The sequence below is a fragment of the Xenopus tropicalis genome, chromosome 7 (assembly GCF_000004195.4).
Source record: "Xenopus tropicalis strain Nigerian chromosome 7, UCB_Xtro_10.0, whole genome shotgun sequence".
NCBI lineage: Eukaryota > Metazoa > Chordata > Amphibia > Anura > Pipidae > Xenopus > Xenopus tropicalis.
The window spans coordinates 3,859,545-3,884,705 of NC_030683.2; the positions used below are offsets into that span (position 1 = coordinate 3,859,545).

Below are 25,161 nucleotides of genomic sequence, written 5' to 3' on the forward strand. Positions count from 1 at the left end.
AATTATGACTAATATATTGCCAATAAGGACCTTTGTGGCCACAAAGTAGAACAAAGATATTTATGTGGCAATCTCACCAACTGATCCAAGAGCCAAAAGGCTGAATCAGTTTTATTTGTGAATCAACACGGCCAAACTGTACAAATAAAAGACTGGGTCTAATGACTTGTGATTTGTCACTCAGCACTCACAGAATTGTGCAAATAAAAACGTTTATTCAGGCAAAAAAAAAAAAAATCTGCCTTCAAAGCTTCAAAAGGAAAAGAGAAACCAAGGCAATTATGAATCTAATGAAACCAGGGATTTTACCTGAGGAACTGGAACGGCTTCCCATGCTGCTGACTTCCTTTTCGTAGCTACCGTTCTCCACCTGTTCCAGCTTCTTGCGGGCTGCGGAAATTACATGAAATGGATTCAGTGATGCATTGTAAGCAAATAATTCTAATTTTTAAAAACAATTTCCTTTTTCTCTGTAATAATAAAACAGTACCTGTACTTGATCCCAACTAAGATATAATTACCCCTTATTGGGGGCAGAACAGCCCTATTGGGTTTATTTAATGGTTAAATGATTCCCTTTTCTCTGTAATAATAAAACAGTACCTGTACTTGATCCCAACTAAGATATAATTACCCCTTATTGGGGCAGAACAGCCCTATTGGGTTTATTTAATGGTTAAATGATTCCCTTTTCTCTGTAATAATAAAACAGTACCTGTACTTGATCCCAACTAAGATATAATTACCCCTTATTGGGGCAGAACAGCCCTATTGGGTTTATTTAATGGTTAAATGATTCCCTTTTCTCTGTAATAATAAAACAGTACCTGTACTTGATCCCAACTAAGATATAATTACCCCTTATTGGGGCAGAACAGCCCTATTGGGTTTATTTAATGGTTAAATGATTCCCTTTTCTCTGTAATAATAAAACAGTACCTGTACTTGATCCCAACTAGGCTATAATTAATCCTAGAGGGGGCAGAACAGCCCTATTGGGTTTATTTAATGGTTAAATGATTCCCTTTTCTCTGTAATAATAAAACAGTACCTGTACTTGATCCCAACTAAGATATAATTACCCCTTATTGGGGGCAGAACAGCCCTATTGGGTTTATTTAATGGTTAAATGATTCCCTTTTCTCTGTAATAATAAAACAGTACCTGTACTTGATCCCAACTAGGCTATAATTAATCCTAGTGGGGGCAAAACAATTATTTTGGATTTAATTAATGTGGATTCTGGCTAATGCCAGAGGGGTTCCTGTAAGATGCCAAAGTCATTTATTGGGCTGGTGGGGGGGCTGTTTGGGCCTCTGGGTACTTGAAATGCCAGGAGCTATTTTGGCTCAGAGTCCAGACCAGAAGGCAGCCATACAGTGTGTCCCCCCTCATATACTCATGTTCAGGGTGCACCAATCTGAAACCCCATTTTACTCAGGGCAATCCACATATATATAGGGCCTAGCTGTAAATTGATAGGGTGGAGTTGAGTAGCTAAAAATGTTGCTCTTTTTGCAACTTAAGTCTCAAAGCGACCCATAAAGTTAAATGCAGACAAACTTACCTACAGTTGATATGAAACAACCTAATTTTCCCATAATGGGTAGAACAAATCTTTTTCCTAAGAGCCTACATATCCCACACGCCGGTGGGAGAGAACCCCCCAAAATAAAGAGCTGTTTATTGTATTATGTGGCCTAAAGATCCCCATACACGTGAAGATTTGCTTCACACGGTATCCCCTCCTACGGGTGGGCGATATCGGGGAATGTGTAGGCTAATTCAATCGTTTGGCCCTCGGGCCAAATGACTGAATTATAATGGCGGCAATGGGGCAGTTGCTTTGGGGTCCTCGATCCGACTGAATCTTTTAACCTGCCCGATCGATATCTGGCCAATTTCAGGCCAGATATCAGTCAGTTATGGCCGTCGTTTCTGCTCCTACACGGGCTGATAAGCTGCCGAATCGGTCCAAGGGGCCCATATCGGCAGCTACAATCGGCCCGTGTATGGGGACCTTAACAGGACAGGACAAGGACCCGCAGACATTACCTTGCTGGAGCTGCTTGGTGAGGTCCTTCAGGTTGACGGCGTGTTTCCGTTTCTGGGACGCCAGCTCATTCTTTAGCTCATCTACTCGGGTGTTTAAAGAGGCGACCAATTTCTGTTGCTCTTCCAACTCTGTCTGAAGAGCTTGCACTTCCTTTTTCTGCTGTGCTCCCTCTGATATGAGTCGCCCGTTCTGTGCGAAGAAATAGAAGAAAAAAATCAGGATGTATTATTAGTGTATAAGGGATGCAATAAATCCAGGATTGGGCCTTTTTAAGCAGGATTTGGATTCAGCCAATTAACATGGAAGTTGTGCCCTTTAGCCCTTCCTTATCCTATTTTGCATATGCAAATTAGTTGTTGGAGTCGGTTTGGTATACAGATGGATCCTAAAATTGTTCCTAAAACTCATTTGGTAACGGATTTAGAAAATAATCCCCGAGTATGTTGAGAATCTGCTCAGCAGGGCGGCGCCACCGCACTCGCCAATAGTGCATAACAGGGCTTCTCTTTCCTCCCCTGTGTGTTTCAGAACAAGCAAAGGCTATGTCTGCTCATTCGTATTTACCTTCTGTTGCTCAGATAGGCTTTGTTCCAATGGAAATCTACTCAGATCCGTATACCATGTGGGGCTGGGTGTGTAACATTATGTCACATGGAACACTGATCCTTTCAAGAAAATAAAGCCAATAATCCTAAATTCTCTGACTTTCTAAGAAAAAGCCAACTTGGATTACATTACACTAAGCAGAATGTTAAAGAGGTAGTTCAACTTTAAATTAACTTTTATTATGATTTCTGAGACAATTTGAATTGGTCTGCATTTTTTATCATTTTTATTATGAATGATTTAGCATTTGTTCGGCAGCTCTCTAGTTTGGAATTTTAGCAGCTATCTGGTTGCCAGGGTCCAGTTTAACCTAGCAACCAGGCAGTGGTTTGAAAGAGAGACAGGGTTATTAATAAAGGATGGCCAAGACAGAGGGATAAGTAATAAAAAGTAACAATCAAAATAAAACTGAAGCCTCACAGAGCAATAGTTATTTGGTTTCATGTTTAAAGGGGACCTGTCACCCTAAAACATAATGCCAAATCCTTTTCTATCATGTTAGTTGAGCAGAATAAACTTTATATTTATTTATTTGCTTTATATTTATTTATTAAACACTATATAAAATTATTTATTTTTTTCCCTTCAGTCTTGGAATTTACAGTCACAGCCAGCAGGCCAGCGCCATTCTGGGTACATTGTTATTAAGGGAAGCTTTGAATCCCCCCAAAATCTTATGCATTTGCCATCTAGGCGATATCTAGGAAGTGCTGAATGGAAAGTTAACGTAATTGTAATTCAAAATCTGAACCGTCAATCATATACTGTATTGCCTGCCCTGCTTCTAGAGGCGGGGCAGGCAATATATGATCGACGGCTCAGATTTTTAAATACACTTATAACAGGTATGGATGATTTCATTAAAAAAAGAGTTTGAATAAACATAGTGCATTGTTCCTACCAGATCAGTGTTTTCGCGCCTGAGCTGCTCCAGTTGGCTGCGGAGCTCACTCTCGCTGTATGTCAGTTTGTCCAACTGGGCCTGCAGGGAGTTGCTCTCAGACTGGAGCCGAGCGTTCTTACTGGTCAGCTTCTCTGTGAATCCCAAAAGCTCTGACTCCCTTGTCCTGCTGCCTTCAATGTCGCTTTGCAGGTCGGAGATGACGGAATTCAGGCTGCTTAGTTCGTCCCGCAAGCTTTCCATTTCTTGTCTGTCCCTAAATGTAAAAGAAAAACAACACTTATATGGTGTGGAGAAAAAAATCCATTACAGAAAAGTATAGCTGTACACATCTATGGAAGAGATTCAAGGGGCAAAGAACATAGGGGTATGAAAAGTAGTGTAAAATGCCGGATACAAAGCAACACCAGATAAGTGGCTCAGAAATACGTTCAACTGCTTTAAAGGAGAAGGAAAAGTAAGTCCTCTATCAAAAGAATCACAAGATTTATTTTCTTCTTTTGTGTATACATGTTCTACGGTGTCAGACTTCCTGCTCTCAGAAAAATACTTCAGGGCAGGGGCACAAGTCACTCTCTCTCCTCTCTCCCTTCTTCTGCTCCCCCTCCCATCAGAATTCGCTCCCCCACTGCCCATCAGAATTCGCTTCCCCCACTGCCCATCAGAATTCGCTCCCCCACTGCCCATCAGAATTCGCTCCCCCACTGCCCATCAGAATTCACCTCCCCCACTGCCCATCAGAATTCACCTCCCCCACTGCCCATCAGAATTCACCTCCCCCACTGCCCATCAGAATTCACCCCCTCCCCCACTGCCCATCAGAATTCGCTCCCCACTCCCCATCAGAATTCGCTCCCCCACTGCCATCAGAATTCACCTCCCCCACTGCCCATCAGAATTCACCTCCCCCACTGCCCATCAGAATTCACCTCCCCCACTGCCCATCAGAATTCACCTCCCCCACTGCCATCAGAATTCACCTCCCCCACTGCCCATCAGGAATTCGCTCCCCCACTCCCCATCAGAATTCGCTCCCTCACTGCCCATCAGAATTCCCTCCCCCACTCCCCATCAGAATTCCCTCCCCAACTCCCCATCAGAATTCGCTCCCCCACTCCACATCAGAATTCGCTCCCCCACTCCACATCAGAATTCACCTCCCCCTTTTCCCATCACAATTCACTCAACCCTCCCATCAGAATTTGCACCTCCCTCCAACTCTGTGTAGTCTGAGCTACCAGCAGATAGAGCTGCAGCACAGAAGCTACTTAGCTAAAATGGCAGCTGCTATCTTAAGCAACTGGGGGGAGCTGCTAGGGCTGTTTACTCAGGTATGGTAAAGCTTTCTGCAGAGTAAATATAGTGTTTCTAGCTTGTAGTAATGTGGCTAATGTATTGACTGTAAAATGTCAACATGCCTTTCCTTCTCCTTTAAGCTCTAACATTTTCCACACTGGCCAAAACAATCAGTAATAATAAAGAAGGAAATGGGACACGATGTGACAGATGAACACTGGGACGGATATCGCCTGAGATTCAATCATCTGGATACTGTCAGTGGGATTATATCAGACATGGAAACTTGGAAGCAAAGCTTTTATACATCTGGCAGAGTGTCCCTTTTCCAGTGCTTTCCGGTCACTTTCATACAATCTCCATTATACGGTCACTGAGGCAGCACTTACTTATTGTTCCATAAACGCCTCTGTCTCTCTGTCACATAAAGTTACACTCTCTCTGCTGCTCTATCAATTACAAGACTTGGGTGCAGCAAAAAAAATATATATTTTTATGGGGTTCTTTATATCTCTAAATGACACTGTTTTCATAGCAAATAATTCCCTCTGCCATTTAAACTTTTATTCTTGAACCAACAAATGTATTTGCAGCTGTAATATTGGTGTGTAGGCGCCATCTCAGTGCCTTGTGCCTGAGTCTGAGCTTTCAGCCAGTGCTACCCATTAGAACTGCTTTCAGCTAACCTATTGTTTCTCCTACTCCCATGTAACTGGAGGAGTCCCAAGCCGGACTTGGATTTCTTACTATTAAGTGCTATTCTGATACCTACTGGGAGCTGCTATCTTGCTCCCTTCCCATTGTTCTGCTGATCGGCTGCTGGGGGGGGGAGGGGGGGATATCACACCAACTTGCAGCGCAGCAGTAAAGTGTGCCTGAGTCTGAGCTTTCAGCCAGCGCTACACATTAGAACTGCTTTAAGCTAACCTATTGTTTCTCCTACTCCCATGTAACTGGAGGAGTCCCAAGCCGGACTTCTTACTATTGAGTGCTAAGGGGTAATTATATCTTAGTTGGGATCAAGTACAGGTACTGTTTTATTATTACAGAGAAAAGGGAATCATTTAACCATTAAATAAACCCAATAGGACTGTTCTGCCCCCAATAAGGGGCAATTATATCTTAGTACATATTCTGATATGCGCACACCAGAAACAGTACAAAAGCACATTTGGGGCGCCCAAAGGGAACACTGACAATGACAGTTCCGGGTCTGGTACCTCTGATGTTGCTCCTCTTGCTGATCCAGAACTTTGGCCTTGTCCTGTAGATTCTGGATTTCAGCCTTTTGCCGGTTAATCAGTTCTTTATACTTGGATAATTCTTCCTCCGTCCTCAGACGCTCTGCTTCCAGGCACTTCACCTGAGTGACAAAGCGTAGTTAATAAGTGTAATTCTCCTGGCTCCCTGAGACTGACAAGTGACAGGCCCTAAATGGAGCATTTCATGGTTTGTTATTACAGGCCTGATGGAAAATTTCAGAGATGTACAAACACTCTGCTTTCAATAGGGAATGATTAAATAGAGAGTGGGGGGGAACTAATCACTCTGCGGGCTGCACAAATTCTTCCTGGCTCTGTTCTGGGTCCATTATATGTGTATGCAATATAACAAATCAAGCGAAAGGATTATTAAAGGGAAACCAACACTATTTGTGGCCATCACTGATAATTAACTTCAAAAAGTATAAATCTGTTATTCTTGTGTAAGGAGATGAGCTTGTTAGGCAGTATCCTGCCTATAAATAAAACAGCTAGGATCTTCTGTATCACAACCCTACTTCAGGCTTTATCAGAAAGGTCTATGTAAATACAGCCATAAGCACTCACAGAAACACTGCACAGAGTCCTCTATCAAAAGAAACACATGATCTCTTGTCTCCATTTTTGTAAACATGTTCTTCTGTGTCTTTTAGGGCTCCTTCAGGTTTGGGGCTTGAGTCTGCTCAGTTCCTCTCCCTTCTCCTGCTCCCCTCTCCAATAAGAATGTATAAGAACTCACTCCCCCCTCCCTTAGGAATGTGTGATCTGAGCTTCCAAGGGCTATAACTGCAGCAGGAAGCTACCAAGACCAAGCTAAAATGGCAGCTGCTATCAGAGGGAGCTTCTAAGGTCTAGTAAAGCTTTCTGCTGAATATAGTGTTCTAGGTGGCACTAATGTGGCGAATCTATTGGCAGTAAAATGGCAAAATGACTTTCCTTCTCCTTTAAGGGCAGGGCCACACCGGTGAATTCATGGCAAGTGACAAATCACTTACAATCACCCCTTATTCATTGAATTGCAATTGTCTGGAACCCAAGCTGCACTTGCAGGTCCAGGTAACTGCTATTAAAATAAATAAGGGCAATTCTGAGTGCTTTGTTAAGATCTGTGCTTCTGCCCCCAGTAGCTCCCCATATACTTTTCTGTGTATCAGCTGTCACTTACCTGACTTTTATACTTTTCTGTCACAGCTCTGGGCTACTGTCACTTACCTGACCTTAGGGACAGACAACATTCAATATGTATAGAAATTAACATTCACAATACAAGGCTCATGTAGATTGATATTACACGGCTGCACAGAAACCATCAGAATTTAGTAATCATCCCTGGACCATCAGATTCAATAACAGATGTGGCCTCAATTTCTGCTTAATGATTTCCAACCAAACTGACACACAAAAGACGGCCTAACGAGATCCAAGATGGGGAAACATAATTCTAAACAACTTTCCAATATGAATTCATTGAAAGTTTTGTAAATGTAATTGTTATTGAGAGTAGTATTCGCTGAATGTCTGGTTATGACTTCTTCAACAATGGTGCAAAGGTCAGTCTCCCCGAGCCAGGTCTGTCAGGCTGCTGCCTGCCTTGTGTTACATTGTTTCAAAAGCCAAAGCCCCCAGGGCAGAAAATAGAAAAGGACAAACACTGTTTTTATATATACAAATAACTTAAAAAGCATGAATGAATGTATATTAAAGTTTCTTAGAATTGTCTTTTGTTAGTAAAATAAAAAAATGTTTTTTTAGATAGATTCGCCACATTAGTGCCACCTATAACACTATATTTAATCTGCAGAAAGCTTTACCATATCTGAGTAAAGAGCCCTAGAAGCTCTCTCTGTTTGTTTAAGATAGCAGCTGCCTTTTTAAGTAGCTTCCTGCTGCAGCTCTAGCCCTTGTAGCTAAGATCACACATCCCTAAGGGTGGGAGGAGTGAGTTTTATGAATACTTATGGGTAGGGGGAGCAGGAGAGGGGAGAGAGGAAAAAACTGCGCAAATTCCGGACCCTGGAATGAAGGATTTTTCTGAGAGAGGAAGTCAGATACCCAAGAACATGTTTACAAAAAAGGAGACGAAAAATCCTGCATTTATTTTGATAGAGGACTTTCACTGCTTATGGCTGTATTTACATAGACCTTTTCTGAGCTTTCTTAGTTTTTACCTTTCCTTCTCCTTTAAGCAAAGTCCCACCAAGTCTTCCATGCTTGAGCAAATGGACATGACAATACAGGACATAGAGATGGAGCAGCCTAAGTGCTGAAGAATACGGGTAAAGGTGGCCATACATTATACAAATCACTCGTTTGGTGAGACTGCCAAAAAGCATCGGACTGGGCCGCCCCCCAGGGCGCTCCCACGATCCGCTGGTCTTCCTCCCTCAACACGCTGCAGAGGGAGGGGCGGTGTGAAGGTGGCGGGGGCCATTGGGGGGGTGAGGACTGGGGTGAGGCAGAAGCCCCGGAGGGCCCTGCGCCCCCCAGTCCGACCCTGTTGCCAGACAAGCGGATCATTTCCTGATATGCCCACCGCTGGCCCTAGGGCCAAATGACCAAATTAAAACTACAAGAGATAGGAGCGGTCATAGTGAGGACTGCAGCAATAAGACAATGGGGTCCCTGATCCAACTAAAAAAAAAAATCACACCTTTCTGATCAACACCTGGGCGATTTTCGGCCTGATAGTGGTTGGGTAGGCCGTTGGGGGTCCCCATACATGGGAAGATAAGCTGCTGAATCATCCTAAATGACTCGAATCAGTGGCTTAAATCTGACCTGTATAGTTACCTTAACGAATGGCTTGACTGTAATGAGGAGTGCTTGGGGTGGCCATACACATTACAATTATGATCTTTGTGGCACAGTGGGCAGAAGGTAGGTGGAAGGGGTTTGCTGAATAAAGGGTGGCTCAGAAGGAAGTGACAGCATTCACGAACTCATGGAGTAAAACTGAGCACAGGAAGTGAATTTAATTTCCCATCACCTCTGTGCAGCCAGCCCCAGATTCAGGACAAGACCGGTACCTTTGTGCGCAGTGTCCGGAGCTCATCCATGCCTTCTGTAAATGTCCTTTTCAGGTCATCCAGCTCTTTTATCTTTGCCTGATGCACCTTTATCCATAAACAGAAAAAAAATACAATTGCAGAAACTAAAACGATATGAGGCAGGTTGATTTAACATCTAAGCCAAAGGCAAGAGGAGACCTGTAAATGGCCAATCATACTGACAAACTGAACCCATTCAGCAGGGAGCTATAATCACCTCCAGATGGTCCGACTTCTCCTGCATTTGCTTCTCTAGTTCCACTTTGGTCACTTTCAGCCTTGCATCTAGGTCATTGGATTTCACCTCTTCAGACTCCTGGATGAAACAAAATAAAGCGGGTTGGTGCTTCGCTCCATCAAACTATCCATAAAAGAGTTGCAACTGTGTCTAATGCTCTACATTCTTACGGATTAGAAGTATCCGTTATTGCATGAAGTTCAAAAATCAATCAGTCAAACTGCATAAACTGAGCATTCAAGTAGGAAGTGACAACTGCCAAATTAAAAAATAAATAAAGCAAATGCAAAGAAGTGAAAATAAAAGTGTAACCTGTCCTGTTAGGGTGAAGAGACACAGAGCTACTAGTAGCAGCTACTTGTCGTGGCTACTAAAACAGACAATGCTGATCATTTACTGATAACTGTCTCTACATGTGTTTTAGCAGAGGCAATTCTCAGTATTGTCTATGGCAGGGGACTTTCTGGCATTTAGTAGCTGTAAAAAGTTGCTGCTACTAGTAGCTCTGTGTGTCTTTACCCTTAAGGAGAGAGTGTCCCTTCCCTCAGGGGCCGAGCAGTTTGGGCAGGGGATGAAAGGAGGAAACCGCAGCAGGTATTCCCTGAGTCAGTGAATAAACACTACAGCTCCTTCCAACTGGCACTGTGACTGCTTCTCTGGCTACGTGACTCTAGCAACATAATGCCATATAGGTCATTGTCTGTACAGCCACACACCCCTACATAACCAGTGGCGTAAATCGCTATACAGCAGACCCTGTGGTCCCAGGAGGCGGGGCCTGGGTGAAAAGGGGGGCCGGACCACGGGGTCTGCTGTATTGTAGTCCCCCCAACCCCACTCCTCTACTACCTTTTCTTTTTTAAATACCTGCATCCCGGTTGGTGCCCCCTTAGATTTTTTTGCAGGGGGGCCCAGTTATGCCACTGACCAGCATAAAAAGGAAAAAGTCACAAGACAAATACGTGGGGTGTTTAATGTAAGCATACAAGCCTCCCATTTAGATTGTAAGCGCTACGGGGCAGAGACCTGCATCCATGAATAATAAGAGAAATGCAAATTATATAGGGTTAAAGGGACATTAATCAGCCCAGTGTTCTTGCTAGGTCACACAGAGTTGCCCGACAGAAGCCAAATGCTTCAGCACCAGATATGGGCCCAAGGAAAGTCAGTGGAGGCACGTGATTGGCTAGACTTCACAGGACATCAGGACATGGCCTATTGCTATAAGCACTTTTTATCTGTCCTTACAGATCCTCAGCTCAAAATGCTGTAGTAATAGCAGTTATCATTAGGGAAAGAATTGGGCACAAGTTTTGTGCATACAGTGCTAGATGCAATCTCTGCCCCACTACAAGCTATCAGGGTAAAGACACATGGAGCTACTTAGTAGCAGCTACTTGTCACAGCTACAGTAACAAACAATTGCTGATCATTTACTGATAATTGTCTCTACATGTGTTTTAGCAGAGGCAATTCTCAGTATTGTCTATGGCAGGGGATTTTCTGGCGTTTAGTAGCCGTGACAAGTAGCTGCTACTAAGTAGCTGTGTGTCTTCACCCTTAGGGCTCTGGCACACGGTGAGATTAGTCGCCCATGACAAATCTCCCTTGTCACGGGCGACTAATCTCCCCGAACTACCATCCCACCGGCGAAAATGTAAGTCGCCGGTGGGATGGCACACGCTGCGCAGGCGATTTCAGCAAATCGCCGAAGTTGCCTCGCGAGGCATTTCGTCGGTGGGATGGCAATCCGGGGAGATTAGTCGCCTGTGAACAGGGAGATTTGTCCCCATGTGCCAGAGCCCTTAGGGTGAAGACACACGGAGATACTAGTAGCAGCTACTTCTTGTGGCTACTAAAGTAGACAATGCCAATCCTTTACTGATAACTGTCTCTACGTGTTTTAGAAGAGGCAATTCACAGTATTGTCTATGGCAGGGTATTTTCTGGAGTTTAGTAGCCGTGAAAATGTAGCTGCTACTAGTTGCTCCATGTGTCTTCACACTAAGGGTAAGGACCCACGGAGCGGTTCACAGATATATCGTGTACGACTAACCGCTCCAAAATGGCTTTCCACCAGCAACAATAGGAGTCGCCAGTGGAAAGCCCTTTGTGTCCTTTCCAGATTCCACTGGCGACTCCTATTGTTGCTGGTGGAAAGCCATTTTGGAGCGGTTAGTCGTACACGATATATATGTGAACCGCTCCGTGGGTCCTTACCCTTAGGGTGAAGACACAAGGCGCAACTAGTAGCAGCTACTTGTCACGGCTACAGAAACAGACAATGCTGATCATTTACTGATAATTGTCTCTATGTGTGTTTAGCAGAGGCAATTCTCAGTATTGTCTATGGCAGGGTATTTTCTGGGGTTTAGTAGCTGCTACTAAGTAGCTCTGTGTGTCTTCAGGTGCTGAGGAGGCAACGAGAAATGCAATAGACAGGGCGGTAAACATAATGCCGACACGGCATACAAATACAAGCATTATATAGCCATATCTAGCAAAAGCCTAGTGAAAATTGGATACTTTTTTAAATAGAAATAAACCAAACGTCTAACCTCTGGCAGTGAGGATTAAAGAAAAAGGAAATATATCTTTTCATTATAGTTTTTTTTCCTTTTACTGGGCTTACGCAAAGCATTGCTGGTTATTTGCTAATGGGAGAGTTAGTTTCAGCTTAACGCTCTGGTTCCTAGGCACTAGGGAGGGTATTATATATTTCACTGGCACGGCTCCAACATAGCAGCATTTAAATGCTTTCTATTTACCAAGACAAACACACAGATACAGGGCAGCTGACAGCGAAGGATTAGAGCAGATGTTAAATCAAAGTTCTGATTGCTGATAGAGCTCTGGTCACTGCTAAGCCCCGTGAATGAACTGATAAAACTACCCTGTTGGAGACTGAGATAATTTCCCTATAAATTAACATTAAAGGACATGTTAACACTACATTACCATGTATATAAGTTGGGTGTTTCTCCCCCATCCAAACCCCACTATTTGTATTGCATTTATCCTCTCCATTCGCCAGCACCATCACATTTTCCTAAAACAAAAAGCAGCTTTCACCCAGCGGCCATTTTCCCTCATCAGCAGTGACATTTACATCTGCAAACAGAACTGCGTGCTGAAAAGTTCATGCAGTGAAGAATGCAGGCTAAAGGTGGCCATACGGGTGGGCGATATCAGGGAGCATTTAGGTAAAAAAAAAAATAATCCGATCGTTTGGCCCTGGGGCCAAACGATCGGATTATGTGGGCGGCAATGGGGCAGTCGGATCGGGGACCGCATCAACGAGCCGATGCGGTCCCCGATCCGACCGGATTTTCTAACCTGGCCGATCGAGATCTGGCCAATTTCAGGCCAGATATCGGTCGGCCAGACCGCTCTGCTCACCCCATACACGGGCCGATTAGCTGCCGAATCGGTCCAAGGGACCGATATCGGCAGCTATAGTCGGCCCGTGTATGGGGACCTTTACACAGGCAGAACTTACTTTAATAAAACGTCCTGCTTGGAATTGAGCACTGTAATGGCTCAACTGAGCTCAGGAGAAAAAAAAACTTTATTCTCCAGTAGAGTGCACAGCTAGAGCAAAGTTTTTAATGGAAACCAGTGGTGCCATCTCTTCATTGGCTGCTAGACTGGAGGTAACCTAAGCTTAGGAGAATGGAACATGCTCAGTAAGCCAAGAGCCATTCAATTCCTAAAGGAGGGGGCTGAGCAGGTTAGAGGGGGAGAAGGAATCCTAAGTGATTAAGGGGATGCTGCAACCTTTCTATTAACCTTTAAACAACAGGAGTAGCAGGTAATTAAAGATTTTAATGAGGCTGGTCACTGATTACATTTTTTTTGTGGGGGATTTACATGTTCTTTAAAAGTTACATTTCTTTAAACAGTTCAAGGGTTAATAAAACTGCCCGTACTTTATATGACTTGATCATTTCCTGACAGTTCCTGCGTATTTGATCTGCTTCTTCTTTTGCTTGATTGAGTTTTATCGAGGTGTTTTGGAGACGATCTTTGGTTTCCTGTAGAGGAAAAGAAACAAAAGCGTAGTCATAAATAGAAAATAGGCAAATGTTTCCCATGTCCCACAAGTCACTTTGTTTCCGATAAGAGAAAACAAAACAAGAGCTGCGTTTTAATCAGCCGTATAAGGGGGGATAAAGGGAGTGTATCAGTAAACGCCACATTAATACATATGGTATGGGACTGTCCAGTGTTAACCACATATTGCAGGGGTCCCCAACCACCGGTCCGGGGACTGGTGCCGGGCCGTGGGCTGTGCTGCACCGGGCCACCTCTGGTCCCAATTACTTGTGATCCCAACTCCCTGATGCGTTACACAGCCATGATAATAGCTATGCGAAGCCCAGGAAGATTTCTACCGATTACGACAAGGACCAAAGTACTTTATTAAGCTGTATTTAATAATAATATTAATAGTAAAGTGCATAATATAAAATTTAACTAGCACTAGTTGCGCTGCACCCCCCATCCCCGGTCCTTGGAAAAATTGTCTTGCTTGAAACCGGTCCGTGGTGCAAAAAAGGTTGGGAACCACTGACATATTGGACTAAAGTTCTAAATAAATTAGACCTAAGGTGGCCATGCACTGTAAGATCTGCTAGTTTGGCGGGGTCACCAAGCGAGCGGATCTTCTTCAGATATCGCCCACCCTTAGGAGGGGGGGTAATTGGATATCGCCCACCCGTATGTGGGAGGGGGAGTAATTTGATCATTTGACCCCAGAGCCAAATTAGAACGGAAGGTATAGGTGCTGTCGGTTCAGAGACCGCATCAACAAGCCGATGTGGACTCTGATCCAATCCAGATGCCGGTCAGGCAGACCAGTCGTTCGTGCCCATACACAGGCAGATAAGCTGCCGAATCGATCTAAAGGACTGATATCAACAGCTAGAATCGCCCATGTATGGCCCCCTTTAGTCCTAGAGGTAGACCTTCCAAAACCCCTCATATATGCCTGTTAAGTGTGGGTCTTGAAGAATTGCTCATACAACACCAATGGTCATTTGTCAGTGAATGTTTATTTATAGCCAAAAAATTGACAACAAAAAAATGGAAAGCCCCAATACCTCCTATATATGCACAATGGTTCTCATTTATGTACATTAGGAAGCTTGATATAAAAAAAAACTAGAGGAATAAGAAACATAAAAAAAACCATGGAGAAAATGGCTAGCATTATCCAAATAACGAGCGGGTTGCTTTTTCTTTTCCTATGGTATGGAAACGCAATAAGGTGACAATGTTATTGACTATATATAATACAAGTCATGTATTTACCGTTGTAATACAATCTAGACTTCTATTTGTATGATGTGCTTCCTGCAATAAGCCTACTAACATACTCAACAGTTGTATTCAATGGTGTAATGTTTTAACGCTGATGCTGTTGTAATTGTTCTTAATAAACAAGTTTTATGCTTGTGCCTATTCTGTGTATTTCTCATTGAAGACAATGGAAGCCACGGGATGGCAATGCGGGCTCAACTCTGGTGTTGGATAATCTGGTAAGTGGCAACAGCCTTAGTCATAGAGACTGGTTACTTATATACTGAGCCCCAGTATACAGCTCAATGCTCACAAGCTATATTGAAATAGATGAAGCCCATAGATGCCCAGATATGATGAAGGAGTTTGGCAGATTTTGATTATACTGCCCGACTATCTGGGCACGTAAGGAGGTGTAGGTAGGTACCATGTAAGGATACCCTTAAGCTTACAAGAGATACTTGCCAACCCACTAGGCTCATAAGGCTCACTGGTGTGCCTTGTCCAATCATGTACCACAGCTCCCTATTGGCAGGCACAAATATTTCAAATAAAAAAAAAAAAGATAAAGCTAGTAATGTATACCTCTATAACAGCATTGCACCAAAAGGTTTATTTATCCCTCCATTCAGGACTTCCCCTTGTGCCATTCTTAGAAACAGCCCTGCGCCGAAATCTAAATAAAGCCCTTCCTAAATATACAGACCCATAAGGCTAATACATCTGATGACTGATTGCTTAAAAAAGGAAACCGTATTCTGTTTCATGGCAAAAAAAAAAAAAAAGGAATCTTAAAGTGGCCACACACAGGCAGATTTTAGCTGCTCATCTGGGTCCTTTAAACCAATTTGGCAGCTTATCTGCCGTGTTTGGGCCTATTAATACTGACCTTGTGGGAATCCAGTTCTGTTTTCAACTTGTTGTTGGCCCATTTTACTTTAATGGCATAATTGTTCACTTCTTCTTTAAGCTTTTCAATGTCACGATTCTGTCGACTTGTCTCGCTCTCCTTTATTTAAGAAAAAAAAAAAAAAAAAAAGATACAGCTTTATCATTCCTGAGAAGGCACAGTTGGCTGTACCAGTTACTGAACTCCACTCCCACTGCGAGTTCTGAATTCCCATTCAGGATGTCAGAGGAGAGTAAATACAGAACATAAATAAGAAGAAATAAAGATAGCAACTAGAGAATATACTAATTTTAAAGGGGTTGGAAACCTAAAACCATAAAATTGCCCCACTGTGCCCCCTAACTTTGCCATAGAAGTTGCTGAAAAACAATTACAGATGCAAGAAAATTCACCAATGAGAATTTTCCTTCATTATAAATGCAAAAGAACTGACCAATGAGAATGCAGATTCCCAGCACGGTGTCAGGCATCTTCCTGTAATCTTACATATAAAATGATGTCCTTTTTCCCTTCATTATGTTCCACAGGAATCAGACATGGGGATAAAGGGACAGACTTGTTCAGTGCTGGGAAACTGTGCTTATTGCTCCCAACTCCAATTGCAGGAACAGAGAAAAGGGAGATCAGCTGGGACTCTCATTGGAGTATTTTTTGCATTTTAAAGCAGTAGGTAACTGAAGATTTGGGGTAAAGTTTTGGAAAATTTTATTGTACAAAATTGCTTTAAGAATACAAACTTCATGTTGCTGAACTACAGTTCCCAGCATGCCCTAACCTTCATTTTATTTTACATTATTCCGGTATTTGCAGTCCAGCAACCACTGGATACAGTTCAGTTGAGCAGCGCTGTGCAGCAGGGTTTACATCCCCTTTAACTGCTCTTAGAGAATTTGGCCACAACATTATCCACTGTTTTACTTTGTAATGTTTTGATCTCTGGTTTGTTAAACTATCACTGATGTTTATTGTTTTCTACAAACACAATTCCATTTAGCTGCCACAGGATGTCAACAGGCAAATACTATTTGCAGTTTATTTCCTGACAAACCAGTTGCCTAGACCTGCTTATCTGGCCAGGTCGCTGCTTAATGGCACCGGATATGGCAATTTCTAACATAATGTTGGCCCAGTTATTAGTAGCTTTGTAATGAGCGGGTGAAAAAGGTTCAGAATTACTTCCCATGTATTTAAACCACAATGCCCTGTAATCTCATATGGCTGTGCATCGGAATTGCAGCACTCTGAGAAGCAACTGTTTGACGTGCCATTGAAATAAAAGGGGATTGATTTTCAGCATTTTGCCCGCCGCCCACACAGCTGATAACTGCCAACCTGGTCAAGTTTCCCTATGACAAAAGAGCTACTAATCAATGGGAAGGCAAAATGGAATTGCGTTGTGCCCCAGCAGTTAGTGAGTCTGCTATTCCTACTGTTGCACTCCCGAGTGCTTTCCATACCTAATTTCCAGCCGAGCCCCGAACTCGCTGATTGTCCCTGGTACAATTATGGGGTTCAGTTGGCACCTACCTTGGACTCACAGAGCTGGTGCAATCGTCCCTTTTCCTGAGTGAGAAGTTTGATTCGGTTACTGCTCTTCTCAATTTCCTTATTTGCCTCTCTGAGTTTGCGCTCCAGTGCTTCCTTCTCTTTCCGGAGATCCAGAGACTCCTTTTCCCCTCGGACATACTTCATGACCATGGACTCTTTCTCCTGGCGTGCCTCTTCGCATTTTTTATTTGCCTAAAATAAACAGTTGATAAAATGTCAGTTTTATAGGTGTTACTGAGTTATCAGATGGTTGTTTAGATCAAGGATGCCCAATTGGAGGCCTGTGGGCCAGATGTGGCCCCCCCAAAGAATGTTTATGGCCCTCAATCCGCTCAGAGGCTTTTATAGACTTCACTATAGGACATGATCATTTATTAGAATCTGGTACTCCAACGTGTACATGACATATAATTGGCCCACTACGTGTAGTAAGTTGTACAGCACTGGTTTATAAACACTTGCACAAATACATCTGACAGTCCATGTTGGAAGTGTACAGATATGTCAAGGCTGCAGGAAGCCGAAAATAGTTGCCAGGATCCAAGTCTAAAGGCGGCCATACACTGTGAGACCCGTTCTTTTGGCAAGATCGACAAACAAGCAGATCTTCTCCCGATATGTCCACTGGCGCACAGAGGGCAGTATCAATGAGCTGATGCGGCCCCTAATCCAACAGAAGATCAAACTAGAGCTGCACCAGGATTCGGCTCGCTATTTGGCAGGGTTTGGATTCAGCCAATGCTAATTAGGATTTGGAAGGGTGCGCGTGCGAAGTTTACCCCTTCCAGATCCTAATTAGCATATGCTAATTTTCGGTTTGGTATTCGCTCGAATCCCTTGGGATGGATTCGGGGGTTTGGCCGAACCTGAAGAACTGGGTTTGGTGCATCCCTAAAGGTGGCCATATACGGGCCTATTCTAGCTGCCGATACTGGTCCCTTAGACTGACTCGGCAGCTTATCGGCCTGCGTAGGGGCACTACCGACAGGCCTGCCCGACAGATATCTGGCCTGAAATCGCCAGATATCGATCGGGCTGGTTTAAAAATTTAGTCGGATCAAGGACCGCATTGGCTCGTTGATGCAGTCCCCGAACCAACTGTGCCTATGCCTGTTGTTCTAATTTGATCATTTGGCCCCCTGTAGGTGGGGATATCAGGAGAAGGTCCACTCGCTTGGCGTGTACGGCCACCTTAAATTAAACCTGCCCAATCGAGATCTGGCCAATTTTAGGATAGCTCTAGGTCGGGTATGACCGTCGGGGGTGCCCATACACGGGCAGTTAGGCTGCCGAAGTGGTCTAAAGCAGCGTTTTTCAACCTGCACACCTGGTGTGCCGTAGGCAGGGCCGCAATTTTTACTTTCAAAGGGGGCCCGGCGATGCTACAGTTTTTCTTAGTAGCTCGGGCCCCCTTTAATAAAATCCGGGCCCTGTCATTGGTTGCGCCCCGTGTGTACGGGTGACGTCAGTACGCACGGGGCGCAATGTTATAAAAGGGCCTGTGTGCGGTCGCGTGTAGGCAGAAGTGCAGAGGCGGCGCGAGTGAGGGGAAGATGCTGCTGAAGCCGCCGAAGAGCAGAAGTAAAATGCTGCTGGGCACCAATGTATTAGGGGGGCCACGGGGCACACTGACTTATGGGGGCACTGCTGCTGGGCACCAATGTACTAGGGGGCTGGCTCTTGGCACCAATGTACTGGGGGCACTGCTGCTGGGCACCAATGTACTAGGGGGGCACTGCTGCTGGGCACCAATGTACGGAAAGGACCCAAATCGCCAGCTAAAATCTGCCCGTGTATGGGCACCTTTACTTCTAGCTACTGATGGTTAGAAAGTACACACAGATGCACTTATCTAATTCAATCCCTATAATGAATGGGTGAACCCACAAACAGACTTGCCTTGTTTAACTAAATAACTACTGAGCAACAACATCCTTGTATTGCTTTCTAAATTAAGATGATTAGTTTAATGATCAGTTCAGAAAAATGACTGCTGTAATTAATTCTAATTATAGTCTTATTCACATCCTGAGCATCTGTATTTATTACTTCCAGTATCAGTGCTTCCTCCTATTAATAATTAAGCAATTTCTGCCAGCATTTGCGCTGGGATGTACAGCGGCTGAGGAATGCCAACGTATTACTAATTGCAGTGAATAAGTCCCACTTGGTTCTGGTTATGGTATAAAACACCCAGTCAGTGTCAGGACTTGCTTATCTAGTTTCATGGCAAGTAGGACGAGCCGACCATGGTGCATTCACTATTCATTAACATTTAATGATTCAGTCTCTGCTTGCATACTCCTGTTTGCCTTTCATGTCTCTCCAAGACTACTACTTAATTTTCTTTTGGAAGTGAATTGTGGAGCCCTGTAGCCAATATTTGCCTAGGGAGAAGGCAGGCTGCTGGAAGTCGATGCTTAGTGTGGGACAACACAGGTCATAAATGGTAATATAATATATATATAATAAGCGGTATAGAAAGCCTCAATCTAAGTATGGTTTCAAACTCTTTTATAATCATATGAAAAAAAAAAAAAGGGTAGATTAAAATGTATATCTTGCACATAGAAGGTGAGTGTTACCTGCTCAGTCCGGAAGGCCATCTCCTTATGAAGCTGCTGAATTGCGTTCTTGGCGGACGCATCCTGTGCCAGGAGTTTATCTTTGGAGATTTTCAGCTCAGTGTTGAGTTCTTCGATTTTCCCTTCCAGCTGTAACGACAATCGGATACGGTTACAACCTGCTCAGTTGGGAACAATGGAAGGAGCAAGAGCAAGTCCACACACAACTATGTCAATAAGAACAAAAATAAAAGTATAGAAATATGCATTAGACTAGAGGTTTATTGTCCCTGTCTGTGTTTCACGTGTCCTAACGGTCGCTGCCAGAAGCACATTAGGAGGGGGATAGCCAATCACAGCCCTGCAGTCACACAAGCACAGACAGGCTTCAGTTCCCTATCAGGCCAGCCTAGCTGCCGATTGGTTCCTATGCTACAGTGCCGCCGGCCCCCCAGCACATCAGTCAGCAGGAAGTGGGACAGATGGGCGGGACTAGTAACAACTATTTAGCACAATTCTTATATATTTAGAGGAGTATAATGCACTGGTGCATTCGTCATTTTTAAACGTAAGGTGCTATTTTATCAAGTGGATTTCATATGACTTACTTTCCTGCATGTTGTGCAGTGCCCATAGTTAGAAAGGCCCACCTTTCTTTAGACATGCATGGCCCCCCCATACCCCCAGGAAGTCTTTACTGGATCATGTGAGGGAACAACATGGGTGAGTAGAGTATGAGGGTGCTGCACCCCTGGGAACGAGGCCACGGCAAGGGAGTAACACCGGCCCTATCTAATATAGGATTTTATTAGGCACAATATATGGCTTTGAACTCTGCACAGAGACAGAACAAGTCCTAACAGCCCACGGCCTGTGTTCCAATAGAAGGTGTGCCAGCGAGCAGTAACATAAGGCCTGACCTATATAGAGGAGAACTGACTAAGTACAGAAATAATGGGGTTAATATTTCCTTCCGACTCCTCTTTGTGAAATGTAACTTCAAACCACTCCTCTGTTTCACCCATACTCGAGCTGGGTACGGGCTTAATGTTAAAGGACCAGCATCACCAACATATACAAGATAGATAGATGATAGATAGATAGATAGAAAATCTATCTACCCACCCACCTACCTATCCACCCATCTATCTACCCACACACAAACAGATGCCTATACTGAAACAGCTGTAGATTTGAAAATTCTCTTGCACTGGATATTCTGCTTGTCCAAGAAATCATCAAAGCCCCTCCCAAAGGAATTAATAGAATCTGCCATCAAATCCCCCAATCTCAGTCCCCTCACCAAGGAGACCCCCCTATGTTCCTTTAGATGAAAATTCAGTTCCCCCCAAAGGGCAGGGGCTCTGGTTCTTTGATCTTTTCTATGTGAACCCCACCACTATGTGTCTGTAATGCCCTTTAATGTAGGAAGTAATTAAGCCCCTTCACAAGTGCCTTTTCTCTGAAGAGATGACCTTAACCCTTGACAGTATTTCCCCAGTTTAGTCCCAGTAGAAAATCCATTGAATGGCCCATATCAGCTGCCCAGGATGGGATGTTCAAACAGCTCCTTGAGGGGCTCGGCCAGACTAGCAGAAAACCAGTTACCGGCCAAACCAAGTCAGTGCATGCCAACCTGCTATTTTATCATTAACAAATGAATGTAAATTCTAAGCACTCTCCTTGTGTATTTCGGCCGACTGGCACCATCTTGTAAAGTTCCTCTGCTTAGAAAATTAAGTTATTGAGCAACAAAGAGTCATCTGATGTTTCTCTGGTCAGTTCTAAACAGAGCAGATATTTTCTATTCTTACAGAATAAATATTCTTCACACACACACAAAAAAGGGAAAGTTGTGTTCACCACTAAATTTTAAACCATTAGACGGGGGAGCAATGCATTTGCCCACAAAATTCATACAAGAGACAATAAGTCCTCTGCACCCATAATCGATATGCTAAGGACATTAAGACATTTATGTGCAATAGCCTACCAAAAATACCCTCTCCTTAAAGCAAACCTTAACCTTGCAAAGCAAGTTGCAGGTAAAATTCAGTCCCTGTGAAAAATGTATAATGAAGGAGTAGAATCCTTAATATATCAGATGGAAGTGAGTGTAGGACGGGTCAGACCGGGGGGGTGAGTGAGTGTAGGACGGGTCAGACCGGGGGGGTGAGTGAGTGTAGGACGGGTCAGACCGGGGGGGTGAGTGAGTGTAGGACGGGTCAGACCGGGGGGGTGAGTGAGTGTAGGACGGGTCAGACCGGGGGGGTGAGTGAGTGTAGGACGGGTCAGACCGGGGGGGGTGAGTGAGTGTAGGACGGGTCAGACCGGGGGGGTGAGTGAGTGTAGGACGGGTCAGACCGGGGGGGTGAGTGAGTGTAGGACGGGTCAGACCGGGGGGGTGAGTGAGTGTAGGACGGGTCAGACCGGGGGGGTGAGTGAGTGTAGGACGGGTCAGACCGGGGGGGTGAGTGAGTGTAGGACGGGTCAGACCGGGGGGTGAGTGAGTGTAGGACGGGTCAGACCGGGGGGGTGAGTGAGTGTAGGACGGGTCAGACCGGGGGGGTGAGTGAGTGTAGGACGGGTCAGACCGGGGGGTGAGTGAGTGTAGGACGGGTCAGACCGGGGGGTGAGTGAGTGTAGGACAGGCCAGGCCGGGGGTGAGTGTAGGACAGCCCAGACCGGGGGTGAGTGTAGGACAGGTCAGGCCGGGGGTGAGTGTAGGACAGCCCAGACCGGGGGTGAGTGTAGGACAGGTCAGGCCGGGGGTGAGTGTAGGACAGCCCAGACCAGGGGTGAGTGTAGGACTGGCCAGACTGGGGGTGACTGACATAGTTGGCCATCTTGAATATACTGCAATGTTTAAAGGAGGGGCAATTTTGGTACACAAAATTTCTTAATGTTTAATATATATATATATATATATATACACACTGTAACCAATAAGTTGTAAGCTCTTAATATACACTGAGGAGGAAATGAGAGCAGAGAAATGATAAGCAGAGAACATGAAAGGATGAAGTTTACACACGTAACATTACAGCAGCATATTTTCTCTCTAATGACTGTATATTGGGAAATAGCTAAATGCTACGTTTAAATCAGCTATTTTTATTCTGTAAGGGGAGCGGCCGGGGCAGGGTCAGGTCACATTCCATGAACAGGTTACACGTGTCGGATCTGTCACCAACGCACTGTCTGCTGGTTAAAGGGATACACACCGCTGTGAGATTTCCAGGGAAATGGCTTTACCGGCAGCTACTCATTATGGCTACAGAAACGGACAATACTGATCATTTACTTATTTAGTTATGTGTAACCGTCACTGTGTCTGTCCCTTTCCCTTCCCTGCACTGCTGGTTCTGACTCCTGATACAACTCCCCAATATCCATTCATTCCTCATTCTCACTGGGTTTATAGTTATGTGTAACTGTCACTGTATCTGTCCCTTTCCCTTCCCTGCACTGCTGGTTCTGACTCCTGATACAACTCCCCAATATCCATTCATTCCTCATTCTCACTGGGTTTATAGTTATGTGTAACTGTCACTGTGTCTGTCCCTTTCCCTTCCCTGCACTGCTGGTTCTGACTCCTGATACAACTCCCCAATATCCATTCATTCCTCATTCTCACTGGGTTTATAGTTATGTGTAACTGTCACTGTGTCTGTCCCTTTCCCTTCCCTGCACTGCTGGTTCTGACTCCTGATACAACTCCCCAATTACCCATTCATCCCTCATTCTCACTGGGTTTATAGTTATGTGTAACTGTCACTGTGTCTGTCCCTTTTCCTTCCCTGCACTGCTGGTTCTGACTCCTGATACAACTCCCCAATACCCATTCATTCCTCATTCTCACTGGGTTTATAGTTATGTGTAACTGTCACTGTGTCTGTCCCTTTTCCTTCCCTGCACTGCTGGTTCTGACTCCTGATACAACTCCCCAATACCCATTCATCCCTCATTCTCACTGGGTTTATAGTTATGTGTAACTGTCACTGTGTCTGTCCCTTTTCCTTCCCTGCACTGCTGGTTCTGACTCCTGATACAACTCCCCAATACCCATTCATCCCTCATTCTCACTGGGTTTATAGTTATGTGTAACTGTCACTGTGTCTGTCCCTTTCCCTTCCCTGCACTGCTGGTTCTGACTCCTGATACAACTCCCCAATACCCATTCATCCCTCATTCTCACTGGGTTTATAGTTATGTGTAACTGTCACTGTGTCTGTCCCTTTCCCTTCCCTGCACTGCTGGTTCTGACTCCTGATACAACTCCCCAATATCCATTCATTCCTCAAAAAATACATATGATCACAAGTTAAAGGGGATATAAACCCAAAAATGTTGTCTATTTACAATTAACTGTATCGACTTTACCCTAAAGATTAAAGGGGACCTGTCGCCCACACATACAAAGCTGTGTAATAAAAGTCCTTTAAAAATTAAACCTGAAACCTGCAGGGCAGGCAATATATGATTGACAGCTCAGATTTTTAATTACTATTTAACTTTCCATTCAGCACTTCCTACAGTAGATATCACCTAGATGGCAAATGCATAAGATTTTGGGGGGGATACAAAGCTTTTCCTTAATATATTATATATATATATATATATATATATATATATATATATATATATATATATATATATATATATATATATATATATAATGTTAAACATACAGATACCCATAATGCATAGAGTCCGTAGCAGTCAAACTGCAGACTGAAAGGCAATTTATGGTCAATGACAATGTAGGAAAGAGGCCAAGGAGCTGCTATTGCAAATGACGTGGAAATAAGCAAGAGACGTAACGAGGCAGTGGGAAAAGCAAAGAGAAAACAAGCAGAAAAAGACAAAAGTGGTGGAAAGATGGAGGAGGGTCACTGGCGAGATTTCTGCACAAAGTTTATCTGTAAATGCCCTGGGTCTCTGCATTCATCATTAAAGGGAAGGTTAACTTTCAGTATGTTATAGGACAGCTAATTCTAAGCAACTTTTCAATTGGTCTTCATTATTTATTTGTTATTTTTTTTTTTTTTTAATTATTTACCTTCTTCTTCTGTCTCTTTGCAGCTTTCAAATGGGGGTCACTGACCCCGGCAGCCAAACCCTATTGCTCTGTGAGGTTTTATTGTTATTGTTACTTTTTATAACTAATTTTTCTATTCAGCCCCTCCCCTATTCATATACAGGTCTCTCATTCAAACCACTCCCTGGTTGCTAAGGTAATTTGGACCCTGACAACTAGATAGCTGCTAAAACACCAAACTGCTGCTGAACAAAAAGTGAAAAAACTAAAAAAAATACAAATAGAAAATGAAGACCGACTCAAAGATAAACATCTATATATCTATGTGTAGGGGGTCCTGCTTAACAGAGTTTAAAGGAACAGTAACAATACAAAAATTATATATATAAAA

The 25,161-nt window shown here is 43.9% G+C and overlaps 1 protein-coding gene across 2 annotated transcripts in view; it reads right to left on the reverse strand.

The window, feature by feature from the left end:
- The window catches only part of ccdc186 (coiled-coil domain containing 186), a 57,826-nt gene that overhangs the window by 10,870 nt on the left and 21,795 nt on the right, over positions 1–25,161 (reverse strand). For both annotated transcript variants that reach the window (XM_031905516.1, XM_031905515.1), the window contains exons 4-13: positions 19,751–19,879; positions 17,145–17,357; positions 15,597–15,716; positions 13,336–13,440; positions 9,386–9,484; positions 9,148–9,234; positions 6,080–6,222; positions 3,564–3,819; positions 2,056–2,245; positions 310–390 (exon numbers count right to left, since the gene is read on the reverse strand). In XM_031905516.1, the coding sequence (XP_031761376.1) occupies positions 310–390; positions 2,056–2,245; positions 3,564–3,819; positions 6,080–6,222; positions 9,148–9,234; positions 9,386–9,484; positions 13,336–13,440; positions 15,597–15,716; positions 17,145–17,357; positions 19,751–19,879 (1,423 nt within the window). The remainder of the gene's footprint in view (positions 1–309; positions 391–2,055; positions 2,246–3,563; positions 3,820–6,079; positions 6,223–9,147; positions 9,235–9,385; positions 9,485–13,335; positions 13,441–15,596; positions 15,717–17,144; positions 17,358–19,750; positions 19,880–25,161) is intronic.